Below are 26,314 nucleotides of genomic sequence, written 5' to 3'. Positions count from 1 at the left end.
AGCTTGGTTCTCAGTAATTTGCCTCTGTGACTTGCATTAAGCCACATAGCTAGTAAGTGACCCATCACCCCTCCAGGGGCTTTCAACACCAGATCTACTATGTTTTCTACCACTATGGAGGCTGTCTCCAGTAAGAGTATTCCCCCTCCATTTCAGGTTCTTTCACATTTCTTATAATTAGTTCTGTGTTTGTGAGCAAACATTGTGCTAGATATGTTGATATGTTACCTGTAGGGACAGAGCCATTTTACTCCTCTGTGACAGTGAAACAGGGTGGAGAGGTTCTTAGCTGTTTTGTAGAAAGGCCTTCTTGAGAGAGAACTGAGTGGGCCTGTTGGATGTTATAATGAATCCTCTCTGGGTTTTGATTTGCCCTCTGCTTTTCTCCCCAGGAAGCCTCAGGCTTACCAACACTGCCTCATTAATCAGCCACTATCCTCTGGAGAGGGAGAATGAGGCCATGGTAAATAAGCTCAAGGTCAGGCTCCTGAAACAGCAGTCCTTCCCTTTAGCACCAGCATTTCCTTCCAGCCTCCCCCTCTCACCCTTGAAATACTGCCAACATCCCTCCTAGTAGAAGACTTTTCTTGGTGCTTGCTGTTTTTAGAGGAGTTTTGGCCCTTTAATGTTTGTAAAGCTCTCGGATCCTCAGAAAAAAATTCTTTAGTGATTAGTTTTGAAATTGGAGCTGTTTGATTATTTTGATTAAGAAGTTGATTTTCGGCCTGGTGTGGTGGCTCACTCCTGTAATCCCAGCACTTTAGGAGGCCCAGGCAGGTGGATCACCTGAGGTCAGGAGTTCAAGCCCAGCCTGGCCAACATGGTGAAACCCTATCTCTACTAAAAATAAAAAAAATTAGACCGGCGTGTTGGCGGGCGCCTGTAATCCCAGCTACTCGGGAGGTTGAGGCAGGAGAATCGCTTGAACCTGGCAGGTGGAGGTTGCAGTGAGCTGAGGTCGTGCCATTGCACTCCAGCCTGGGCGACAAGAGCAAAACTCTGTCTCAAAAAATAAAAAAAGTTGATTTTCATGAGGAAAAGCACACAGCTTCTTTGATTTGCTGAGAATGTGCTAGCTTTTATTCATTCACTCAATGATTGCCTATTTAACAGCCGTAGAGAATAATATAGGCTGGCTGGGTGCAGTGGCTCATGCCTATTATCCCAGCTACTCGGGAGGCTGAGGTACAAGAATCACATGAACCCAGGAGGCAGAGGTTGCAGTGAGCTGAGATCGCACCACTGCACCCCAACCTGGGCGACAGAGTGAGACTCCATCTTGGAAAAAAAAAAAAAAGAGAGTAATATAGGGACAAGGTGGACAACTTACTACTTACATGACTAGATCATATAAGTCACCTAATTCCTGAGCCTCAGATTTCCTCATTTTTAAAACTGCCCAGTGCTTGATTTGGCAGCATGTATACTAAAATTGGAACAAAATAAAATAAAATAGGAACGATATAGAGCTTGGCATGGCCCTTGTGCAAGGATGACATGCAAATTTGTGAAGAGTTCCATATTTTTTTTAAATTGTATTAAAAAAATAAAGTATAATAAACAAAACTGCCCAATACAATGCCTTCTAGTCTTTTCTCTGTCACTTATGTCCTGGCATAATAAAGACTATCATTATCGTTGCTGGTACTGTTATAATTCGTAGCTAATCCAGAGCCTGTCCCCTGCGGTCATCTTGTCTAATCCTCAGGACAAACTGTAACTTTATAGACCTGCCTGGCAGAGTGGAGGGTTTGGGTAAGGGAATAACGACTCTAGAAGCTAGAACTCTAGAAGCTGCAGGTCATGGAGGGCCTTGAGTGCCAGGCTAATTATTTGTGTTAGAATCATCCCATGGGGATGACTGGGGACTTGAACTCTCCTAGTATTTATTTGTTTTTGTTTTTGTTTTTTTGAGATGTGTCTTGCTCTGTTGCCCAGGCAAGAGTGCAGTGGCATGATCATAGCTCACTATAACCTCAAACTCCAGGACTCAAGCAATCCTCCCACCTCAGCCTCCTGAGTAGTTAGGACTACCGGCGCACACCACCATGTCTGGCTAATTCTTTTATTTTTTGTTGAGATGGGGATCTCGCTATGTTACCCAGGCTGGTCTTGAACTCCTGAGGAATTTGAACTCCTGAGCTCAAATTATCCTCCCACCTTCACCTCCCAAAGTTCTGGGATTACAGGCATGAGCCACCACACCCAGCTCCAGACTTTTTTTGTTTAAACTTTCAAAAATGATAATATAAATCTTGGTGCGATGGCATGTGCATGTAGTCCCAGCTACTTGGGAGGCTGAGGCAGGAGGATCACCTGACCCTTTGAAATAACCTTTGTGCTCCTAACCAGTCACCACCCTGCTCCAACCTCTATCTGAACTCTACTGAAATTTATTTATTTATTTTAATTTAAAATTTGTTTTTTTTTTTTTCTTTTTTTGCGATGGAGTCCCACTCTGTCACCCAGACTGGAGTACAGTGGCGCAATCTCAGCTCACTGCAACCTCTGCCTCTCGGATTCAAGTGATTCTCTTGCCTCAGCCTACCAAGTAGCTGAGATTACAGGCTCCTGCCACCACACTCAGCTAATTTTTGTATTTTTACTAGACATGGGATTTTGTCACGTTGGACAGGTTGGTCTTGAACTCTTGAGCTCAAACAATCTGCCCACCTCGACCTCCCAAAGTTCTGGGATTAAGGCATGAGCCACTGTGCCCAGCCCTCCCTACTGAATTTAAAGTAATTTCTTTCCTTCCTTCCTTCCCTTCTTCCTTCCCTTGTTCCTTTCTTTCTCTTTCTTCCTCTCCCTCTCCCCGCTTTCCACCCCTTTCTTTTCTTCTCTTTTTCTTTCTTTTTTTTGAGACGGAGTTTCACCCTTGTTGCCCAGGGTGGAGTGCGATGGCACGATCTCGGCTCACCACAACCTCCGCCTCCCGGGTTCAAGCGATTCTCATGCCTCAGCCTCCTGAATAGCTGGGATTACAGGCATGCGCCCCCACACCCAGCTAATTTTGTATTTTTAGTAGAGATGGGGTTTCTCCATGTTGGTCAGGCTGGTCTCGAACTCCTGACCTCAGGTGATCAGCCTGCCTCAGCCTCCCAAAGTGCTGGGATTACAGGCGTGAGCCACCATGCCCGGCCCTTCTTCTCTTTTTCTAGAAAGGTTTTACCACTCCTTTCCCACTCTTCTGAGGACAGTAAGAATCAGGCAGGAGCCATGTGGCCACCTGCTGCCTGTCTAGGCTGTGAGAGGGGCTGTGGAAATTCTGCTGCTGCCACAGGAGGGAGGAAGAGGAGGGAAAGGCTGGCAAAACTGGCCAGGCTCCTTGGGCTGTCCTGAAGAGCTGGCCCAGAAACTTGGCAGCTTTGCAGAGGGGTTCTAGGGGAAGGTTCAGCCTCTCGGAAGCTGCACAGATGGAAGCTGTTGCCTTGAGTTTAGAGCAAGGGGCCAGGCTGGGGAGACCTCTTGTACGCTTTTGAGACAGTATCAATTCTATCTGGTATAGGAAGCTTCAGGGCTGACCCATTGCCATATGTGGCCAGGGCAGTTTTAGCAGGCCTCCCTCCTATTTTCACCTTATACGTTTTCTGGAGCATTGATAATGCCAGTCTTTAAATTAAGTTTGGCCAGGCCTGTGATGGCTCATGCCTGTAATCCTAGCACTTTGGGAGGCAGAAGCAGGCAGATCGCTTGAGCCCAGGAGTTCGAGACCAGCCTGGGCAACATGGTGAAACTGTCTCTACAAAAAAATACAAAAATTAGTCAGGCTTGGTGGCATGCACCTGTAGTCCCAACTACTCCGGAGGCCGAGGTGGGAGGATTGTTTGAGCCCAGGAGGCTGAGGCTGTAGTGAGCCATGATTATGCCACTTACACTCAAGCCTGGGTGACAGAGTGAGACTCTGTCTCAAGAAAACAAAAACAAAACAAAAACCCAAACAATTATGTTTGCCACTTTGCTTTTCTATAAAAGTTTTGGTATCTGCTTTGCCTTTGCTTTCATGGTGCTCCTTTGGATAAGAACTTCCATTTCTACTAATAGTGATTGCTAACTACAGACTACAAATGATACAGTGGGAATAGCCTACAGGGCCTGGAAGAAGCAGCGGGGTGATGGGGAGCCTACAGCAATGAGCCTTGGTCTGACCCCCACCCCCACCTCATCCCAACCACCCACCACAGTCATTCTCTGGTGGCCAGAAAGTTGAATTTGTAAACCTGACATCCAGATGTAGTTTGGAGAAGCAGATTTAAGGAACCCTAGTGTGCTAGGTGTTATGGGGGATCACAGAGAGAGAGAGGTGGAACTGGTTATGCCCTTGAGGAATTTCCATTCTAGATGTGAAGACAAGATTTTCATGCATATACACATACGTGCCAAGAATAGGAGGTAGTTACATTTTTCTTATCACCAGTGTAATACAAGATTATTAAAAATAAATGCAAGGCCAGGCACAGTGGCTCACACCTGTAATCCAGCACTTGGGAGCCTGAGGCGGGCGGATCATGAGGTCAGGAGTTTGAGACCAGCCTGGCCAACATGGTCAAAGCCCATCTCTACTAAAAATATAAAAATCAGCTGGGCATGGTGGCAGGTGCCTGTAATCTCAGCTACTTGGTAGGCTGTGGCAGGAGAATCGTTTGAACCCGGGAGACGGAGGTTGCATTGAGCTGAGATCATGCCATTGTACTCCAGCCTGGGTGACAGGGCAAGACTCCATCTCAAAAAAAAAAAAAAAAGCAAACATATAGCATAGAAAGTCCCCAAGTGAATGTTCCCTACAATCTAACTCCTCCCCCAAAGTAACCCCTGTTAACTGTTAAATATTTGAGGAGTTGAGAATATTAAATCAAATATATTAAATATTTGAGCTGGACCCTAAAGTAAAATCTAGAGAGGCAGACTGATGGGAAGAAGGCAGACAGACAGAGGATCCAGTCTCCTGCTCCAGGCAGAATACCCTCTCTGGCTTCCCAAACAATTGGTGAGCCAACTTCTGCTTGGACACCTTGGTGACAAGGGACCAAAATGCCAAGTAGGAATTAGTCGCAGGAAGCACCCATCCATGCCTTACATGCTAGCCAGCGTGTTGGACACCTTATAGGTGTTATTGAATTAATTTTCATTGCTTTATAACAGGTGTCTTTATTCTTGTTTTACAAATAGGGATACTAAAGTTCAGAAGTTTCTTGCCAATGTCAAATAGTTAGCAGCATGTGGTAGAGACTTCTGCCATTTACTTGCTATGTGATCTTGGCAAATTATTTAATGTCATGGCTCAATATCCTCCTCTCTAAAGTTGGATGATAATGGTACCTACTTCATTAAGGGAGTTTTTAAAATTAATGAGTTCGTACATATTAGGTCAGTAGAATAGTGTCGGGTACATAGTATGCACTCAGCATTAGCTACTATATGTCTTTCTGTCTCTCTGTTTATCTATCTGTCCATTTATTTATGTATTTATTGAGACAGAGTCTTGCTCTGTCACCCAGGCTGGAGTGCAGTGGCACGATCTCTGCTCATTCCGAGTTCAAGCAATTCTCCCACCTTAGCCTCCTGAGTAGCTGGGACTTTGACACTAAAAAAGACACTAATTTGTTTCTAAATCATGAAGTTTTACTGGTTATCTTATATGTAAAACATTTTAGCCTATATATTATAAACTGTAGCCAATGATTGTGACCTCTGTAGTATAGCCCCTAGTAGAAAAAGACAAAGACAACTCTGGGCCAGGTGTGGTGGTTCATGCCTGTATCCCAGGGCTTTGGGAGAAGCATAGAATTTTTAGAGAATAATTTAAAATAATGCTGTGCCTAGGCAACATAGTGAGAGCCTGTCTCTACAGGAAAAAAAAAAAAAAATTAGCCAGGCATGGTGGCACACACCTGTACTCCCACTGCTTGGGAGGCTGAGGCAGATGGATCACTTGATCCCAGAAGTTTGAGGTTACAGTGAGCTATGATCTCAACACTGCACTCCAGCCTGGGTGACAGAGACCCTGCCTTAAAAAAAAAGAACTCCGCCTGGCTAATTTTTTGTTTTTGTTTTTTTGTGTGGTTTTTTGTATTTTTTGGTAGAAACAGAGTTTCGCCATGTTGCCCAGGCTGGCCTCTCAAAGTGCTGGGATTACAGGCGTGAGCCACCATGCCCCACCAGCTACTATTTATTATACTCTGTTTTCTCTCTTGTTCTGACATCCTGTCATCTCCTCAGTTTAATTCTGCATATCATCCCTCATACTTTCCTCCCCTGTACAGTTCCTCTCTCTGCCTCCTATCAGTTCTTTACCCTGTCTCCACAATGTCTCACTGCAGCTTCCACCTGGGTTCAAGTAATCCTCCTACCTCAGCCTCCCGAGTAGCTGGAACTGTAGGTGCGGGCCAGCACACCCGGCTAATTTTTTATTCATGAAATTTTTTGTAGAGTTGGGATCTCCCTATGTTGCCCGGGCTGGTCTCAAACTCTCAGACTCCAGTGGTCCACCCAAAGTGCTGGGATTACAGGTGTGAGCCATCGTGCCAAGCCCCCTTTCCATTCTTTCTTACCTTACCTTCTTGTGTGCCCTCATTACCTGTCTCCTGACTGTGCAGCCTCCTGACTCTCCTCATTGCTGCTAGTCTCATTCAGGTATATATCAGAATAAACTTGGGGCACAGTTTTTGTCATACCACAGCTTTGTGTTAATAACAAACTTATCAATCTTTGATTCCTTGGTTTGAGGTTCAAGATTCTCCTAGCTCTCTGACCCCACCTCACTCTTCAAGCCCTTTCTCCCACTGCTTCCATGCCTCCTCTCTGCTTTCTCTTCCTCCCCACACCTCTCTGTTTCCATCTGGGGAAATGCTACCTCTGTGTTTCAAGGTCCAAATTAAAATGGCACTTCATTTTCGTAATCCTTCCCTACTCTAAACTGGTTAGAATTTTTCTTTAAAGCTTTTATGGAAGTTAGCACACCAGTTTGAAATTAATCTTAAAGTCACATTTCTTATCTCCTGTGAATTACAACCTACCTCAGTGCGGATGCTGGGCTTAATTCATCTTTGTATACTTCCTACAGTTTCCTATAGGAGTGCCTTACACATAGTAGGTGCTCAGTAAATGTTTGTGGCATAAGATTAGGGGGTGCCTGTTGACCATCTGGTGGGCTTCCCTTTCAGCCTTGGTGAAGTTCGCTATTCAGTGGGGGGAAATGCTGTGGTTTTGTCTTCTAAGAGTCAGACATCTTTTGTTTTCAGCCATGTAGGAGAAGCAGAGCCTACAAGTCCCGGTGCCTGCGTCTGTTAAGGGCTGCAGCCAGTGCCTGGCGTACTCGGTCTCGTGCCTTGGCCCCTCAGCCCCTCCCCACAAATGCTCAGCGGAACAGGGGATTAGGTTCTGGCAGCACAGCTGGGATTTTGGCGGCCATTCCACAGCCGACAATAGCACGCAGCACAGGACAGCGCAGGCCTGTACTCCAGGGCCAGAATCTGCCTGGGCTTCTTGTTTGGGTGGCGGAGGGGGAGGAGCGGGCACAGCACAGCATCCTGGCCTTGCCACGCAGAAGGTATGGGCTGGAGAGATTCCCTCGGGGAATGGACTTAGTGGGTGGCCGTGTCCCAGAGCAGGGCAGGCGGTGCCCATGGAAGGTGGCAAGGCGCTTTGTGTGTGAGTGGCATGGTTGTGCTTAAAGACACAGCCTGCCCTGGGGCCGGCAGGAAGCTGCCCCCGATTAAAGGGCCTGCATGTTGCTTGTTCTTAAAAGCCTCTGTTCCCGGGTCTTCCTCCTTGCCCTGCGGTCTGCCAGGCAGGGGCTGATCTAATTATCAGGACAGCCCTTGTCCTACCCTTCCATTGCTGTCCAGAGAGATGGACAGATTATTACTGCTGCCTTAAACTCTGGGTGGAAAACAGAGCGAAGGGGGAGTGTCCGGTTGATCCCAGGTTTGTCAGGCAGGCCACTGTAAGATGTGTTTTGTGTGTTTATGCCACAGTTTGCCTTGGCTCTTGCTGCTGTTGGAGTTCAGTAATTTTGCCTGCCTGCTTGTGCCTTCACCCCCAACCCGTCGCCCCCATTCGTCCTGCTTTTCTTGTTCGTGAACCAAGCCTCCAGCCTTCCCCTTTGCAGCCCCTCCTCTCCAGTGCACCCCCTCCCTTTGGGCCCCACCCCCACTGAGAGTCCCCTGCTTGCTGTCGCTCCCAGATCGGGGAAGCTTGCTGTGCCTTTAAAGAAAGCAGACTCCTGGCTGTGACGCACTTCTGGCTGTCAGCCAGGAAGATCGCTCCTGCCAGGCAGACTGAGAAGAAAACCAACAACTTTTCTTTTGTGTGTGGGGTTACTTTCCACTGGCCCCCCCTTCCTCCTCTCCTTTCAAGATTTAAATGCTAATGGCGGATTAAAACCTGTAGATACGTTTGGCTTTAGGAGTCTGGTAAGGCCCCCCCGCACCGAGACTTTTTCTCCCTCACTCTTTCTGGTTTTTGTTCGAACATGGACGAGGGGGTGGGGTGGATTCTCCCCCCTCACCTCCCTTTCCTGCGCCATCCTTAAAGGGGAGGGAGAGAAGAGGGAGAGCAAGTAAACATACTCAGAAACAGGCGCTGTGGAGCAGAGCTTGCCAACATCCGGGAGTTGGCGCCTTTCAGAGCAAAGGGTTGCTTTCTTTCTCCCTTGCGTAGATGTCAGCATGTTTTTGTTCAGAGAAGGAAAGCGTTTGTGCCTGCACGTTGAGCTGTAGAGACAGCTCAGGAGAGGGCTTCACCATTTCTGCGTGAGGCCGTGGGTGTGTGCGCGGTGGTGGGCAGTGAAAAAAGGTTCATTTTGTCAGCTGGTAGGGACCGGGGTGTGTGAATATAGTGGTGGGGGGCCCAGGTCAGTGTGTGTGTACAATACATGGCTGCAGGCCTGGTTGCAGGTCTGGTTCCTGATTGCAGCTCTTTTGCCATCATCCTGATCTGGACCCTCGAGAGCACGGGGAGAAGGGGCAGACATCTGTAAGCCACTTTTGAAGAAACCAGAGAATCTTGGTTTCCTCTGCAATCCCTCCCTTGTTCCTCTCCAGGGCTTTGGGGTTCTGTGCCAAACTCTAGGCTACAAAGATGGGATGGTCTGTGTGAAGAGGAGGAGGCTTCAGCCCAAGCTAGTCCCTTTAGATGGACCAAACTGGTTTGCCCCGACCTCAGGAAACTCTTTGGACTTGGACCAGATGGTCTACCCAGGACTCCCCAGGAATTGAGAAAGATTGTTTTTCTCTGTATGGCATCTCTTGGAGCCACTGGTCCTTTTGCCTTTTATCTTCGGAGAGGCAGGGGATGTACCAGCAAAGTATTTCCTATGCTGTTTTTATAGCTTATTAGCCTAGGGCAGGGTGGCCTGGCCCCTCTGGGTAACCTGCCAGGTGAGATCTGGGTGTTTGCTTGCATGTGCCTCCTGACCTATCCGTCCCAGAGTTGGAGGAGGAGGAGCCCCGAGATCAGGGTTTTCACTCTTTGGATGTGGGTGTCTCTCAGATGGGGAGTATCTTTCTAAGAAAGGGGTACAGAGCATGGCATTCTTAGGCTACAGGCAGGCAGAGTCTCAGGGTAAGTGGTGGTAAATTTTGCAAGTGAGCACTGGCGCACAGATGGGGCAGCCATTTCCTTTGTGAGCTGTGAGGCTGTAGGCCTTTGGAACTATCAGGTGGAGAAGTGGGTGGGGTTCTGGGAAGGACCCTTTGAGGTGGGAGCTTGTGTGGGCTTTGGGCCCTGAAATTCTGGGAGTGGGAGTTAGCACTAAGAGAATGAGGGTTCAGCAGAAGCAAGGGCCCATGAGCTGAGAGATCGGTATAGTTTAACAACTCTCTGGGACCAAAGGTCACTTTGGTGTTATCTTGAGGTAGGTCTGGTGTTCCCTTGATGGGCAGTAAGTGGCTAAGAGGCTGTCTAAAAGGAGCTGGCACCCAGGCCAAGGGCAGGGTAAGGAGAGCAGTGCTGCTGCAGCTCAGATCCTCTGGCCTTTGGCCTATCACTTATTCTGTACTTAAAACTGAAGCTTTTTCAGAACAGACTCCAGAGCTCAGCAACTTGACCCTCTGGTCCTGCTTCTTGCGTCTGAGCAGGTGGTTTACATTAGCCTCAGCCCTGGTAGGAAATCATGGCTAGGCTTTAACTCTTTAAGGTCCAGAGAGGGTACAGGCAGAGTGGCTGCGTGTCTCTTTAGTGTCACTTTCCTTATCTTGATATTTATTTTCTGGAAACAGAGGGGTTACTGTAAATGTGGGAATTGGTCCTGATGTGGGGGAGCTGCATTGAGTCAGTTTGGGAAATGTAAAAAGGATGCAGGGCCTTAAGTTTATAACGCAACTGCTTCTGTGTCCTTGGTTACTTCTTGAGACCAGGGAAAAGAGAGGGTGCCTTACCAGCTCGGTGAGGCCTCTGTTTTAGATTCTGGGGGAATTTCTTTCTCAGAGAATCAGGTAGATGGGAACTCCAAAGGTGCCATCAGAGGGCCTGGCCTTTTGTTTCTTTGTTTATTGAGTGAGGGTTGCGGGGGTTGGGGGGGTGCCTGATCCAGCTGGGGTGGATCTCAGCAGATCCTTCTGTGAAATGGTTCCAGGCTACAATCGCAAGGATCTGTTTTTCCATCAGCATCACCCAGTGTACTGGGTGGGGCCTGCCTCAGATTTCAGGGGGAGGGTGGGGAGGATGGTACTCTGGCTGGGAGCCCTTGGGTTCCCAGCCAAAGTCTACTTAAAGCTATAGACCCAATGTAGAAGACTTAGCTGTGCTCCTGGCTTCAGTCATTCCTTACCCAGAGAAGAGGGAATGGTTGGGGCTCTCCTGAAGCCTCTCCCACCCTGATGTTCAGTCTCTAGGAAAGTACCTCTTTACAGGCTTAGAACTGAAGAGTAGACAAAGTCCTTCAGGAGTTCCTAGTGGTGAATATTGGGTTCCTCGTATTTCTGTGCCTGGGGAACATAGAAAAGAATATTTAGCCTTGACACTCATTTTCTTGAACAGTGGAACTAGTTTTAGACAGGCTCTCCTGGGAGAACCTCAGGGTTGTATGTTTTGCCTCTGAGATGAAGAGGTTGGTTAAACCTCAGGACATTTTTAGTAGCACAGCTGTGAATCTTTCAAAGGGGGCAAGATCTGCCTGCAGTTGCAGATAAAATTTCGAAGTGTTGGGCCTCATCAAAAGGACTGCAAGTCTATAGGCAGCAGTGAGGATGGGGGAGAGGTGATCTCAGCCTCATTCCTTGTGATTTAATAGCGCAGAGGCCTTTTTTTAAAGAAGCCCCAGTTGAGTGTCTGGCTGTTGCCGCCCCACCACAGAGCCAAGTGTGGTCCCTCGAGCTTTAGTCTTGTCAGCCACAGAAAAGCCTTATTGCAGTGCAGTAGTTGGGGCTATCTGCATCCATCCATGCCTGGCCTCAAGGGCTACACAGTCTTGCCCATGGATAGGGCATACTTGATGATAATTATCCAAGACTGAGGAACATAAGCCCCTTAGCTTCTCTGCCCTCCTGAGAGCTCTCTTAACCATTTCATTTGCCCTTGCCAAAGCCCAGGTGAATTGGCTCAATTCCAAGACTGATGCTGGTATGACATGTTTCGGAATCATGTTGGATTTTGCAGGGTCAGGAAGCACTTAATTGTAATTAGCATTTAGTTATATTTAGCATTTAATTATTTTCTTCTATTAGTGCTTCATGTATGTTTAATTTTACTCCCTACCCTGCTATAAGCCCCTCAAAGGCAAGGACCATGTCATTGTCTCCCATTTTCCATGTAGCTTCTAGCACAGGATGATCTTTTTTTTTTTTTTTTTTTTTTTTTTTTTGAGACGGAGTCTCGCTTTGTCACCCAAACTGGAGTGCAGTGGTGCGATCTCGGCTCATTGCAAGCTCCGCTTCCCGAGTTCATGCCATTCTCCTGCCTCAGCCTCCCGAGTAGCTGGGACTACAGGTGCCCGCCACCATGCCCGGCTAATTTTTTTGTATTTTTAGTAGAGACAGGGTTTCACCATGTTAGCCAGGATGGTCTCGATCTCCTGACCTCGCGATCCACCTGCCTCGGCCTCTCAAAGTGCTGGGATTACAGGCGTGAGCCACTGCTCCCAGCGAGGATGATCATATTTAGGAATTAAGAAAATACCTTTCAGTTGGGTGATAAACAGAGTATACTTGGATAGGAAGGACCAAGAGATAATGGGGAATGAATTTTCAGATTTTTGTATCTCTTTCCCTTACTAGACAGTGAGCACCTTGTGGGCAAGAATGATGTCTTTCTTTATCCCCAACTTGCATACAGTAGACTGGTTCCACAGAGCCCACACTCTGGAGATGCTAATATATGGGGAGACTTACAGGTGATGTGGCTCTTACCACTCTTGTTCCTACTTCTAGAGTAGTTACAGACGGAGCACTTGTGGCAGGAGATGGGGGGGCAGGGCTCATTGTGCCCCTGGAGATTAGTGAAAATTATAAGGGCTGCTAGGAGGTATTGGTGAATATTTAGTTATCTGGCCTGTGGTCTCTTGGGCAGCTTGGCAGGCAGGTGGCAGAATCTCAATGGGAAAGGAAATTGGGGATGAGAACACCAGGACAGGTGCCTAATTTTCATTAAATGTCCCATGGGATTTCCTCTGGAATTGGGCTTGACCTCATCCAGAGACTACGTTTGGATATTCTCAGTCCCCCATTTGAACCGTGTTTGTGAGACATTTCTGTGGAGGATATAAAAATCCAGAAACTAGAACAGTTTCCCCAAGGACTTAGGTATTGTTAGGTACAATTTGGGTACCTGTAGAAAGTGCTGGAAATCAACATTTCTGCTTAAGAACAGTAATTATTTATTGACAACCTACCATATGCCAGGCACCGTACTATTTGCTTTATCTTTAAGCATCACAATAACCCAGAGAGGTGTATGTGGATCCCATTTTGCAGATAAAGAAAAAGACTAAAAGAGGTTATGTTGCTTGTCTAAGGTCCTATGACCCTGGTCACATTAAATCAGCATCCAGACCCAGGTCTGTCTGAAAACCATGTTTGTTCCATATTTAAGGGCATCATGTCCCAAAGAGTAGGGTTGAAGACCAGCTTTGAATGTTGTATCTTCTGTGGAACTGAAAAATTACATGGGGTAGACATTGAGTTAAATGCACAATTCTTTCCTGTCGTCTCTGATATAAGCTCTATAGTAATTTTCATGTGTACTCAGCTTTCTAAAAATTCCCATGGTGTCTTCGTGGATTCAGTGAAGAGTGATTTAAGTGTTAAGAATTGGCAAATGGAACCATTTCGCCTTTATTTCTTGATCATGGATATCTGATATGCTTAACTGCTTTTCTTCCTCTCTTGGGTTCCAGGCGCATTGGAGTGACTGTCTGGTATCACCAAGATGACACTCCACACCACCCGGGGGTCTGCACTCCTCTCTTGGGTGAGTAGTCTTCCTCTTTTTTGTTGGCTATACTTCTCCAGGAAGCTTGAGAGAGTTAGGAGAGGAGTTTTGTAGGAGCCAGGGCTATGTAAAGTCTTCTCATTTCTAGACTAAATAGTTTTCCTTTAGACAGCATGGAAATGCATTTTCATCTGCTCCGTGTGTATTTTTCTGAATAAAAGGGTAAATGTGGGCCGGGCGCGATGGCTTATGCCTGTAATCCCAGCACTTTGGGAGGCCGAGGCAGGTGGATCACCCGAGGTCAGGAGTTTGAGACCGGCCTGGCCAACCTGGTGAAACCCCCTGTCTCTACTAAAAATACAAAAATTAGCTGGGTGTGGTGGCGGGCACCTGTAATCCCAGTTACTCGGGAGGCTGAGGCTGGAGAATCACTTGAACCCGGGAGGCGGAGGTTGCAGTGAGCTGAGATCACGCCATTGCACTCCAGCCTGGGCAACAGAGCGAGACTTGGTCTGAAAAATTTAAAAAAAAAAAAAAAAAAAAGGGTAAATGCTGACCTTAATGACCAACATATGCAGGGACTTTGGTCTTCAAAGGCTTTTAATCTAGGACGAGGTTTGCATCACTCTCTTACCACCTTTCTGTCTGTTGCCATTGTCCATCAGCAAATGTTGCCTTGCCAATTACTTCATCAAAATTCTTTTGCTAGATGATTCGTATATTTTCTGCCAGAGACAATGGCAAATGAAAAAATAATAGAGTGCACTGGATATTTAAAGCTAGAGAGGCTGGATGTGGTGGCTCACACCTGTAATCCCAGCACTTTGGGAGGCTGAGGCAGGAGGATCGCTTGAGCCCAAGAGTTCAAGACCAGCCTGGGCAACATGGCAAAAACCTGTCTCTACAAAAAATTTAAAAATCAGCTGGGCATGGTGTCATGCACCTGTAGTCTCACCTACTTGGCAGGCTAAGGTGGGAGGATCCCTTGAGCCCTGAAGGTTGAGGCTGCAGTGAGCCATGATTGCACCACTGCATTCCAGCGTGGGCAACAGAGTGAGACCATGTTTCAAAAATATACATAAAAATCATAAATAAGTAAAGCTAAAGAAACAGAGGAGACCATGGAGTGTGGTGATAAATATGGGCCTCAGAGTCACATGCCCAGCATAGAATTACAGCACTGGTCTCTCTGACCCAGGGCAAGTTGGCCTCTCAGTATCTTCAGTATCTTTTTTTTTTGAGATGGAGTCTTGCTCTGTTGCCAGGCTGGAGTGCAGTGGCGTGATCTCGGCTCACTGCAACCTCTGCCTCCCGGGTTCAAGCAATTCTCCTGCTTCAGCCTCCCGAGTAGCTGGGATTACAGGCACGCGCCACCACGCCCAGCTAATTTTTTTGTATTTTTAGTAGACACAGGTTTCACCATGTTGGCCAGGATGGTCTCGATCTCCTGACCTTGTGGTCCGCCCTCCTTGGCCTCTCAAAGTGCTGGGATTACAGGTGTGAGCCACCACGCCTGGCCAGTATCATTTTTTTTAATGGGGATGATTTTAAATTAAAATACCTCATAGAGTTCTAATTTCTCTTGGCACCATGAAAAAATAAAATAAAATACCTCATGGGGTTATTACAAGGATAATAAGATACATTTAGTGTGCACAAGTACCCACATACATGCAGTCATTTAGCATATTATCTCAATAAATCATAGTTCTTGATATTTAAAATACTTCCTGGGCATGCTAGTTGACACAGGATATTTTAGTATTCACCCTGAGTACTGATTAATCAGGGCCAATTGGAGAGCCAACCATTTTTCTTTTTTTAAAAAATAGACATAGAGTCTCATTCTGTTGCCTAGACTGGAGTACAGTGATGTAATCATAGTTCATTGTAACCTCAAACTTCGGGGCTCAAGCCATCCCTCTACCTCAGCCTCCCAAGTAGCTAGGACCACAGGGGTACATGCCATGCTAATTTTTAAAAACTTTTTGTAGAGATGGGGTCTTGCTAAGTTGCCCAGGCTGGTCTCAAACTTCTGACCTCAATTTTAATGTGACCTCAAAAAAAATACAATGTTTTGTATTTTTGGTAGAGACTGGGTTTTGCCATGTTTCCCAGGCTGGTTTTGAATTCCTGAGCTCCAGTGATCCACCCGCCTTGACCTCCCAAAGTGTTAGGATTATAGGCATGAGCCACTGCACCTGGCCTAAGACTAGTTTTATTTATAGCAGCTACTTACATCCTTTTCTGAAAAGTCACAATAAATATGCATGAGACCAGGTGCAGTGGCTCACACCTGTAATCCCAGCACTTTGGGAGGCTGAGGTGGAGGATCACTTGAGTTCAGAAGTTTGCAACCACCCTGGGCAACATGGTGAAACCCTGTCTCTTCAAAACATACAAAAATTAGCTGGGTGTGGTGGTGTGCTCCTGTGGTTCCAGCTACTCAGGAGGCTGAGGTGGGAGGATCACCTGAGGCTGTGGAGGTTGAAGCTGCAGTGAGCTGTGATTGTGCCACTACACTCCAGCCTGGACAATAGAGTGAAAGCCTGTGTCAAAAAAAAAAAAAACCCAACAAAGAATATGCATGAAAATGTTAAAGTATAGTTTTATGTGCCGGGTTCAGTAGTGCACACCTGTAGTCCCAGCTACTTGGGAAGCTGAGATGGGAGAATTGCTTGAGCCCAGGAGTTTGAGGTTGCAGTTAGCCATGATTGCATCTGTAAATAGCTGCTGCACTCCAACCTATAACATAGCAAGAGCCTGTCTCTTAAAAATATATATAAATATAGTATAGAGAATTTTTTCAATTTCAACAAAAGTTGTGGAGCTAAAGCAAATTTTACGAAACTGTAGTAGCATGAAATAATGCATCTGTTATGTTAGTGAGAAGAGTGGCATAGAACATACACATGCACACACATGATAATTCCAACTACAGTTTAAAAAAAATTACCTAGGGAAGAAACGAAAGAAATATATCAAAATGCTAAAAGTACCTGTATTAAAATACTAGAATTATTGGGAGCTCTGTTTTTTGTCTTCTGAATTTTCAGTAATTTATAACATCAAAATAAATTAGTGGCTTATTTTATTAATACTTAAATTATACCTTGAAACTATTCTGTAAACAGCAGTTAATAATGAATAAACGGTTACAGGATATTTTAAGATTTGACAACCTTAAGCAACCCTGCAATCCTTAAAGGCAACTCTTGAGTTATGTGGTGAGCCTGGTCCTCACTCTCATGTTTTATGCCCTGACTAGAGATGAAGGAACTTCTCTACTTCCTCAACTTTTAAATGATTTTTCACTTGAGAGCAAAAATAATTCACAGGAAGAAAAATCTTTTTATATCCATGAAAGGAACTGTGGCTGGATTATCACTTAATTGGTATATGTGATGAATCCAGATTCCTTAGGAGACTACATCAGCTAATTGGTATGATTTTTTAGTCTTGTTAGTGAACAAGCATCCATAGTCCTTGAATGTTTTACCTAGATTGCAGGTATCGATAGGAGATGGTTTAGCCTTGGCAGTCTCTTCATTTTCTGCAGGTAAAATGGAATCTTGGCCTGAAGTTTTCAGAATCTTCCTAGAAAACTTACAATGACCTGTCCTGACCAATTAGATTGAGCTTTTTTCAAAAGACAGTATAAATATATTATAAATATATTAGCAAACTCTTTAAGTCGTCAATAAGTCATATTTTATTTCACATTAAAAAAAAACTTTTAATCTGTTTTAACTGGGATTCATCTAAAAGATTCCTCTTTTTGAGATAGGGTCTTGCTCTGTGACCCAGGCTGGAATGCAGTTGCAGCTTCATAGTTCACGGCAGCCTGGAACTCCTGCACTCAAGCAATCCTCTGCCTTCCACCTTAGCCTCCTGAGCAGCTAGGACCACAGGCATGCACCACCATGCTGGACTATTTTTTCTTTCTTTTTTTCTTTTTAATTTTTGGGGACAGGGTCTTGCTATGTTGCCTAGGCTGATCTCAAACTCCTGGCCTCAAGCGATTCTCCCTCCTCGTCCTCTCAGAGCACTGGGATTACAGGCATGAGCCACCACACCTAGCCTAAAAATTGTATTTATTTATTTATTTATTTATTTATTTATTTATTTTTGAGACAGGGTCTCAATCCGTTGCCCAGGCTAGAGTGCAGTGGTGTGATCATAGCTCACTGTAGCCTTGACCTCCCAGGCTCAAGCGATCTTCCCATGTCAGCCTCCCGAGTAGCAGGGACTACAGGAGCATACAGGCGCAAGCCACCTCACCCAGCTAAAAATTTTTTAAAATTATTATTTTGTAGAGACAGGGTCTCCTTATGTTGCCCAGGCTGGTCTTGAACTCCTGGCCTCAAGCAGTCCTTCCACCTCAGCCTCCCCAAGTGCTAGGATTACAGGCATGGGCCACTGCACCTGGCCTAAAAGTTGTTTTTAAATGTGAAAGTATTTAACTGAAATAAATACTATCATATCTGTAGAGGAATCACTGATTTTTAAAAATCCTCTTAATTCTATAGTGCATGCAGCTAACTTAACTATTAATACAAATGTTATATCTACTTCATTATTTTAATTTTATTAACTATAATAGTGCTTTATGTTTATTACTTTTTCTTTTTTTCTTTCTTTTTTTTTTTTTTTTTTTGAGCTGTCTCACTCTGTTGCCCAGGCCACAGTGCAGGGACACTATCATAGCTCATTGTAACTTCTCCAGCTCCTGGGCTCAAATGATCCACCTACCTCAGCCTCTTATATAGCTAGGACTTACAGGCACATGTCACCATGTCCAGCTTGCTTGCTTGCTTATTTATTTATTCAGTAGAGACAAGGTATTGTTATGTTGCCCAAGGTGGTCCTAAACTCCCAGCCTCAAGCAGTCCGCCTACCTCAGCCTCCCAAAGTGCTGGGATTACAGGTGTGAGCCACTGCACCTGGCCTACTTTGTATTTTTTAATGTGTTCTTGCATCCATAATCCCATTTGAGCTCACACTGGTCCTTTGAAGTAGATAAAGTAGGGATTCCATCCATTTGGCAAGGGAGAAAACTAGTGCAGAGAGAAATTAAGTTTGTAACAAAGGTTGCTGGCAAGTTTGTGGAGGAGCTGGGCCCAAAATGTATATGTACTGGCTCCCAGCCCAAATATAGAGAACACATTTATAAGCAATAGAATCTAGTTGTCTGCACATAACCACTATGCTGAAGTTCTTTAAAATACCTTGTTTCTTAAAGCAGGCTCAGTCTCTCTCCCCTCTTAGTGTTGAATATGTGAATAATTAACTTAGCAAACCCTTTCTTCCTATAGTAATAAAAAAGTAAACTTCAGCCCAGGCTCCTTCTGAACTTTAGTGCCTATGGAATTCATGAGGTTTTCCTGTAGAGGTTGACTGTGTATACTTATTGAATAACCTGTGTACCTGATGTGTGTGACCTCTGGTGAATATTCTAGTGGTAAAAACTGATTTAAATGTATGCCTATCTGAAGCCAAAGAATGGGAACAGGCAGCTAAATTAGAATTAAGAAGTTTTTCTTTGAAATTCCCAGCTCCTCTTCTTTCATCGCCCCCCCCCCGCCCCCCTTTTCTTTCTTTTCTTTCTTTTTTTTTTTTTTCCCCCTTTGGAGACAGGGTCTTGCTCTATCACCCAGGCTAGAGTACAGTGATGCAATCTCAGCTCACTGCAGCCTCGACCTCCCTGGGCTAAGGTGATCCTCCCACCTCAGCCTTCTAAGTAGCTGGGACTACAGGTATGTGCCACCACTCCTGGCTAATTTTTTGTATTTTTTGTAGGACAGGGTTTCACCATTTTTCCCAGGTTGGTCTTGAACTCCTGAGCTCAAGTGATCTTCCCGCCTCAGCCTCCCAAAGTGCTAGGATTACAGGTGTGAGCCACCGCGCCTGGCTCCCTCCACCCCCTTTTTAAAAAATCATCTTGTTCCCCTATTGTTTTTCCCTTCTCCCCTTAGCCAAAGCTTTATGTGTGGAAAGAATAAAAATGTATTAATAAGATTTTATATCTTTGTGGGAGTGTATAGCATATATGTAATATTTAAGTTTTGAATAGATATTTCAAAACTCAAGAGCCACAAAGGGCTATAATATAAAAATCCAAGAGATACAGAAACTTATAATGTAAACATTCAAGAAATACAAAGAGCTATAATACATTCAGGAGCTACAGAGAGTTATAATGTAAGAGCCTTTCTTTTCCCACCTCAGACTCCCTGCTGTCAAGTTCCTCTCTTTAGAAGCAATGGTAGTACCAATTTATTGGTGTATCCTTCCAAAATACTCCCAAGTGCTGGAACATCTTAGGAAAGTTTAAGCTTTTATTTAGTTGAAGCCAAAGGAAGGGCTCTCTGATAGTTGCATTTCAGGTGGCTGTAACTGGATGAGTGAGTGCAACAGCACTCCTTCCTGAAATTAAAAAGCTGAGAATCATCAGTTCTTGTATTCCTATAGCCTACAACTGTAAGCACTCACATTAAGCCTCTGGGAAAAGGAGCAAACCACATTGCTTCTGGCATTTGTAATGGTCTCACTAGGCTGTTCCCTTTGATTCACAGGTGAACAGTCTGCACGTGGCTGACCCTGTGGAGGCTGTGCTGCAGCTCCAGGACTGCAGCATCTTCATCAAGATCATTGACAGAATGTGAGTACGCACCATACCCCTTTCTAGCCTCTAAGGCAAAGCTGATTGCTGGGGTGGGGGCTGTACTTGTTCTCTTTACTTGGTGATGGCTATGACCAGAAATCAGGGGCAGGATTGGGACATCATAAGCCAGGGTGGGGCCTAAAGGCAAGAATACATTGACCTCATCTTCCAGTCGCTGTGCCACTCCATGGGAGAGGTTTCACACTTGTCCCATCCTGAGGCTTCTGCACTCTTGCACAGGAGAACCTCCAAGGCTCCAAGCCCTCACATTCTCCCAAGTGCTCACTCTTGGGTTCCCCATTCTCTTGTCTCACCAGAAGCCTTCTACAACCCTCCTTTCTTGACTCATCCCTACCCTATGCCACAAGCCCTCTTTGCAACCTTCTGAGGGAAGAAAGGGGAAGCGGAAGCTCTTACATCTTAAGGGAAGAAGAAACACCTAGAAATCTCATCTCTAACTTGTTAGCACAGTACAGATATGCCTCTTTCTAAGCCATTATTAAATAAATACACTTCCGGGGTTTTTACTGCCTCAATTAACTTGCTTTCTGAGGTCCATGAGCATTTAATAAGCTTGTTGTTACCATGCAGCAAGGATTGTAGTTTGGCCTTTTGGTCTGTGTCTTTAGCACATTTCCTTTGAACTTCACAGTTATCTGGGAAATGAATAGAGTGGGGCTTCCTCCCAGTATCCTGTCTTTCTGGGACCAAGCATAGGTCAGTTGTCTTTTTTTTTTTTTTTTAATAAGAAAAAGCACATTAGATTGTTTGCCCCAGGCCAAGGATAGACTGAAGTGTTGAAGGTGTTTATGTGCCATACGTGGCAGTTAGGAACTGGTATCAGGGACTCACATCTCTGAAGCAAGCACTTTAGCTACCTATTCATAGGTAACAGCTCATTGATAGGGAAAGAAGGTAGAATTAAGCTTATCAAAGGCCAGAACTGTGTCTGATTCATCTTGGGGTCCTCCCTACCTAGCTTAGGATGCTACATTGATTAGGTTTTAGTTAATGTTTGTTGAGTGAAGAGATGAGTTGGTATTCTCTATCAGCAAGGTCTAGTGGGGCCAAGTAGCCTAGGACAGATGGGTCTGCTAAAGTGGTTTTTCATTTGAAGTGTGTGTTGGTCGTGGGTTATCTTATAGGATTTTTTAATACTCCATATGGCTCTAACCAGGACCTGCCTTAGTACCTCTAAAAGAAGTCACTATTCTTATTTTGGTCCAGACACTACCATTTTCTCTCCCAGTTACCCAGGCAGGACATTTCAACATCATCTTGACTTCTCTCTCTCCTTGGCGCTGATCTCTAATTGGTCATCATCCTCTCTGCTCACATCCAGCATCCGTCCCTCTGCCTCACTCTGGATACTAGGCCCTCATGGCCTAGTTCTTCTCTAATCTTCCCTTATTGCAGTTTGCATTCCTATACACGAATTCTCAAGAATCTTTCTCAAATCTTGTCCTCTTTGTGACACTTCAGTGAGTCTTCATCAAACCTCAATGAATATTCATTTCTAATAGGTAGAAACCTAAAATCTTCAGCCTGGTGTTTAAGATCTTTCATCAGGGGTCATTTCCTGTCACCAGTTTTGTTTCCTGCTTTTTTCTTTCCCCACTTGACACCACCTCATTTTTTTTTAATCTTATAGAAATCCTTAAATCCTGGATTTTGTTAATTGCATTATTATGGTACAGCTTAACTTGTTCCACTATTCCCCTTGTTGCCTATGTACTGATAATTAGATCTAAGCTTGATTCACTTTTTTTTTTTTTGGCAAGGATACTTCATAGTTGGGGTTGTGTACCACCTGTAAGTCAGCATTTTGCAACTAATATTGAAAATCATTATTTTGCAAACCCTAAGGAAGTGATAGATCCAGGCACCTGACATTAATGGCTGGTAAAACCATTAGTCTGGCAATACCTAACTCTCTGTTTAATTTTAACCTCACTAAAAGTGAAGCAGCCAGGTATAATATGCCTTGTATTGTAACACAATATGGGGCAGCATGCTTTTTTGACTTCAAAATATATCAAGGAACTTTTGCTTTTGAAGAGAGAGATTTCCTTGGCCTGGTGACAGGAGCAGTAGATGTGCCCAAGAGTAAGGATGTGTGTTGTCCTTGGGTTAGCCACTGTAGGTTTATAACCTGGTAGGAAATTTTCATAGGAAGGGTCAAAAATTCAAGATGCTCATTTTCAAGTTGTCTTCTAGGGTGTTGCCTGAACCTAGGCTGCAGTAGAAGCGGGGGTTGGAGGTAGGCGATATTGAAATCCCAGGTTAACGCTAATCTCCATCTCAGATCCAGGACAATGCAGACCAGCTTCCTTTTGGGAAATGGAGGTTCTTAGTTAATATGTTCTGGCTCTTACATTTCTGATACTGCTACTAGTGCCAACCTAAATCAGCAGCCTAGTTCTCAGCAGAAAGCAGCAGAGGATGGCAAGGTTGGAGGGTAGATAGAAGCTGTGGGAGTTGGGTGGCTCCTGTCTGCACACTGGACAAGGGGCACCCTGAGAAAAATAATTCTTTAAAAAATTAAAAAAAAATAAGCTGTGGGAGTTGAAGGTTTAATTGCTTGGCCACTTGGCCTTCTCTCTGGGAAAATTAACTGGCATCAACCCCTCTGACAAGTTTCCCTTTCAGTTCTTCTGTGCGTGAATACTCTAAAGCAAAAAAGGCTGTCCCATCTGTTTGATAGCTGTGAAACTTGAATAACAGAGTATAGTGGAGGCATTTTGCCAGAAAACTTACAGTTCTGACATTTCTGTCTTGCTGACTTTTATTTCTGCTCTTCTCAGTAAAAAGCATCCCTCAGTTGTCAGTCAGCCCGTATGTATTGAGCACCTACTTTATTCCTGGCTTTCAGCTAGTGCAGTTGGAGTGGGCAGTTGTAAATGGTGCAGTTGCATTCATGAGTGCTGCAGGAAGACATGGGACAGCCGAGGCATGACTGGCAGGAGTTGTGGATGGCTTCCTGACAGAGATGAGACTTCAACACAGTCTTAAAGGATGGGCTGGATTTCTCTAGGAGTACTGTTGTCCAAAGCATGCTCCATGCAGCTTTACTTACACCAGGCTTTGTAGGGGGTGGGGGGAAAGGGTTTTGTGATCAAATAGGTTTAGGAAATAATGCATGTTGTATCTTCTTCTATAAAAAATGTTCAGTTTAACCCAGCATTTCTTAAACATTTCACCTGAGAACCTCTTTTTATTTTAGTTAATGGAATACTCTGAGGTAAATATTGCTCTACACTGAGCCAAGGAGTCACAACATTCCAGATTGTGGGTGGGTAGGGAAAATGGCTCATTTGGGAGTCTGTAAGAGATTAGCATCTCCTCAAGACTTTGTAGGAAGTCTCTGATCTCAGACCAACTATCCAGACAGAGTGCCTCTGGGGGGGATTCACTTGGAAGAAGCCTTTGTAATCACATGGGGTATGGGGGGAGGTACACTCATAGTCTTGGCTTGGATGATGCTTGTGCTTGCAGGATGTCTCTGGCATTGGAAGGTTCTGGGCCTGTCCTGCCCTCCAGAAAGTTGGCTAAGAACTAGGAGTTTAGGTTCTGAGAAGCAAGGGGCCCACTAATCAGGATCTCCCACTGTAGCCTAGAGAATTCAGCTTTCTAACTTGAAGTGATATTTCACCTGCTGCTTCTGAAAATGGAACTGCAGTTAGCTAGGGGATCCAGCGAAGTTCCCCCACTAGGTTGAAGGCTGAGACGGCAAAAGCCTCCCAGAGCAGGATCCCAGGGACTAGTATTCTTTTTTTTTTTTTTTTGGAGACAGAATCTCGCTCTGTCGCCCAGGCTGGAGTGCAGTGGCATGATCTCGGCTCACTGTAATCTCTGTCACTTAGGTTGAAGCAGTTCTCCTGCCTCAGCCTCCTGGGCTGTGTGAGAGCTCCCCCTGCTGTCTCCCTCTCCTCATGGCTCTCTTCACACTGCCTGCTCTTCCAGTAAAGCAAGTACAGACAAGAACCACTAATCAAGAATACTAGTCCTGGCCGGGCACGGTGGCTTCAACCTGTAATCCCAGCACTTTGAGAGGCCGAGGTGGGTGGAGGTCAGGAGTTTGAGACCAGCCTGGCCAACATGGCGAAACCCCATCTCTACTAAAAATACAAAAATTAGCTGGGCGTGGTGGTCCATGCCTGTAATCCCAGCTACTTGGGAGGCTGAGGCAGGAGGATTGCTTGAACCCAGGAGACAGAGGTTATAGTAAGCCGAGATCGTGCCACTGCACTCCAGCCTGGGCAACAGAGCGAGATTCTGTCTCAAACAAACAAACAAACAACACACTAGTCCCTGGGATCCTCCTCTGGGAGGCTTTTGCCATCTCAGCCTTCAGCCTAGTGGCGGAACTTCACCCTGTCACTTCAGAGCCTTGTTTCCTCCTGTTTTTTCAGGTCTTGGATGTTTTTCCCTCCCCATGGTCTTCTCTCACTCTTAACCTAGGTGTGTTCTCCAGGCTTCCTGACAGTTTAGAGTTGAGCCATTCCAGATGGTGTAATATAGCTTCCCATTCATCTGTGCTGCCTCCGTCTCCTCTCGGCCCCTTTCCACAGAGCTTTTTTATGTTTGCAAATAGGATGGCAGAGTGCCATCTTTTCCAGAAGAACCCCATGCCTCAAGTCCCCACTTCCCACCCACCACACAGTTCCATCTGGATAAATGGTGTCCTGGTATCTGTTCCCCCCTCCAGGATCTGATCTGGATCTCTTCCAGATCCAGCAGAGATCAAGACTGGAAGGAATGGGGAGGTAGTATGAAATGCAGCAGCAAGGAGGCAAAGATTGCTGAGTACTCTGGTCCTAATACTTGCTCTTTTTCTAGCCATGGCACTGAAGAGGGACAGCAAATCTTGAAGCAGCCGGTGTCAGAGAGACTGGACTTTGTGTGCAGTTTTCTGCAGAGTAAGCACCTTTCTTATCCAGCTATGAAGAAGCTGCTTCCTCAGCTCGTGGGATTGGAGAGTCCAGAGGAACTAGTTCATGGGTGTCTGGAGGAGAAAAATTTCAAGGCTCCCCACTCTTTAACACAAAGATGAAAACAACTGGTTCAGATCCCCTGGGTCTTGTGATGCCTTCATCAGTTGGTGTAAAAAGAGTGTCCCTTCAGTCCCAGAGCCCTTCTCGGAGATCTAGTTGGAGCCAGAAGGTTACTTTTTGGGACCTGTCACCTTGAACTCTTTGAGCACCTTAAGTTTCTGTTTCCCCCAACTTCAAGGAGACAGAAGAGAGAGAATGACTCTCTTTCCCTTGCAAGAAAAACTGTTTTTCCCAGATAACTTTGAATTAATTGCTTAGGCGATAGGTGTAGGGGCAGAGGCAGATTAAGGTTGATCTTGACCCCCCTCACTGCTTGTGTGACCTTTCTGGACGTAGGTTCCCTACGTGTAATATGGAGATGATAACTGCTCTTCAAGTGGATGGGTGGATTAAATAAGAACACATGCAAAGCTTCTAGTACAGTGCTTTTCAGTTCCCCTCCCCTTGTCCAGCCTTAGACCACAGAGTCCTCATCTTTGACATGGGGAGCTAGCTGCCATCTCCACCCCTAGAGAATTATAGGAAAGGTGAGGCTATATTTAGATAAAGCAAGGTGTTAGTAATTGAGCCCAGACCCTTGGGCAGCGTAAGAGTCAGGTATCCCTAGTTGTCCTCTTCTGACTCAGCTGTAGGTTTCCTCTGTGACCTCAGTTGGAACAGGATTCTAAAGTGACCTGGCATCTTTGGGCTCTTCCTCTGTGGTGCTGAGAGTTGGTGAGTGGGTGGGAGAGTGCAACATCATGACCCAGAGTTGCTGCGAATTCCGAGGCTGCTTTCTTCTTCCATTATCCCTGTAGCCCTTGGATTGACCCAGGATAGAACTAGCTTCAGATGGAAAATTGTAAGGCAAGGGAAAGAGGCCATAGGATTAAGGAGCCCTACATCTCATAGCCCCACCAGAGATAGCCATTCTGCTCCCCAGATTTAAGTGTTCTGGGAACTCAGGTATGGTTCCCAGGAAGTTCACCGTTTTCTACGTTGTTGTCATTGCAGAAAATCGAAAACATCCCTCTTCTCCAGAATGCCTGGTGTCTGCACAGAAGGTGCTAGAGGGATCAGAGCTGGAACTGGCGAAGGTACCTATGGAATACCAGACTGGGGAGGCGGGGCAGGGTTGGGGTGATGGTACCTGAGGGACCCTGCAGGGCCTTCTCTTAACCCAAGGGGAGATGATGGGTGCTTTATTTCTGGGGCTCTAGTACGTTGGAGGTAGAACCAGGCAGCCACC

The 26,314-nt window shown here is 45.5% G+C and overlaps 1 protein-coding gene and 1 non-coding gene across 50 annotated transcripts in view; both read left to right on the top strand.

The window, feature by feature from the left end:
• Positions 1-26,314, top strand: part of NUMA1 (nuclear mitotic apparatus protein 1) — a 77,691-nt gene that overhangs the window by 31,344 nt on the left and 20,033 nt on the right. For 28 of the 49 annotated variants that reach the window (XM_063672018.1, XM_063672012.1, XM_054440064.2 and 25 more), the window contains 4 exons: positions 13,334-13,407; positions 19,944-20,029; positions 24,872-24,951; positions 26,080-26,162. In XM_063672018.1, coding sequence (XP_063528088.1) covers positions 13,366-13,407; positions 19,944-20,029; positions 24,872-24,951; positions 26,080-26,162 — 291 coding nt within the window. In that variant the 5' untranslated portion in view covers positions 13,334-13,365. Of the gene's footprint in view, positions 1-7,233; positions 7,550-7,803; positions 7,927-8,164; positions 8,415-8,563; positions 8,977-9,471; positions 9,565-13,333; positions 13,408-19,943; positions 20,030-24,871; positions 24,952-26,079; positions 26,163-26,314 lie in introns of those variants that run through there. The other 21 variants (XM_063672014.1, XM_063672003.1, XM_054440049.1 and 18 more) reach the window with 11 other exon arrangements.
• Positions 1,421-1,527, top strand: LOC129009103 (U6 spliceosomal RNA). The gene has a single exon (XR_008492645.1). It is a non-coding gene; the product is annotated as a U6 spliceosomal RNA (small nuclear RNA).

Source organism: Pongo pygmaeus, chromosome 9, assembly GCF_028885625.2.
Source record: "Pongo pygmaeus isolate AG05252 chromosome 9, NHGRI_mPonPyg2-v2.0_pri, whole genome shotgun sequence".
In the NCBI taxonomy this organism is placed as follows: domain Eukaryota; kingdom Metazoa; phylum Chordata; class Mammalia; order Primates; family Hominidae; genus Pongo; species Pongo pygmaeus.
This window is presented reverse-complemented; position numbering and strand designations above follow the sequence as displayed.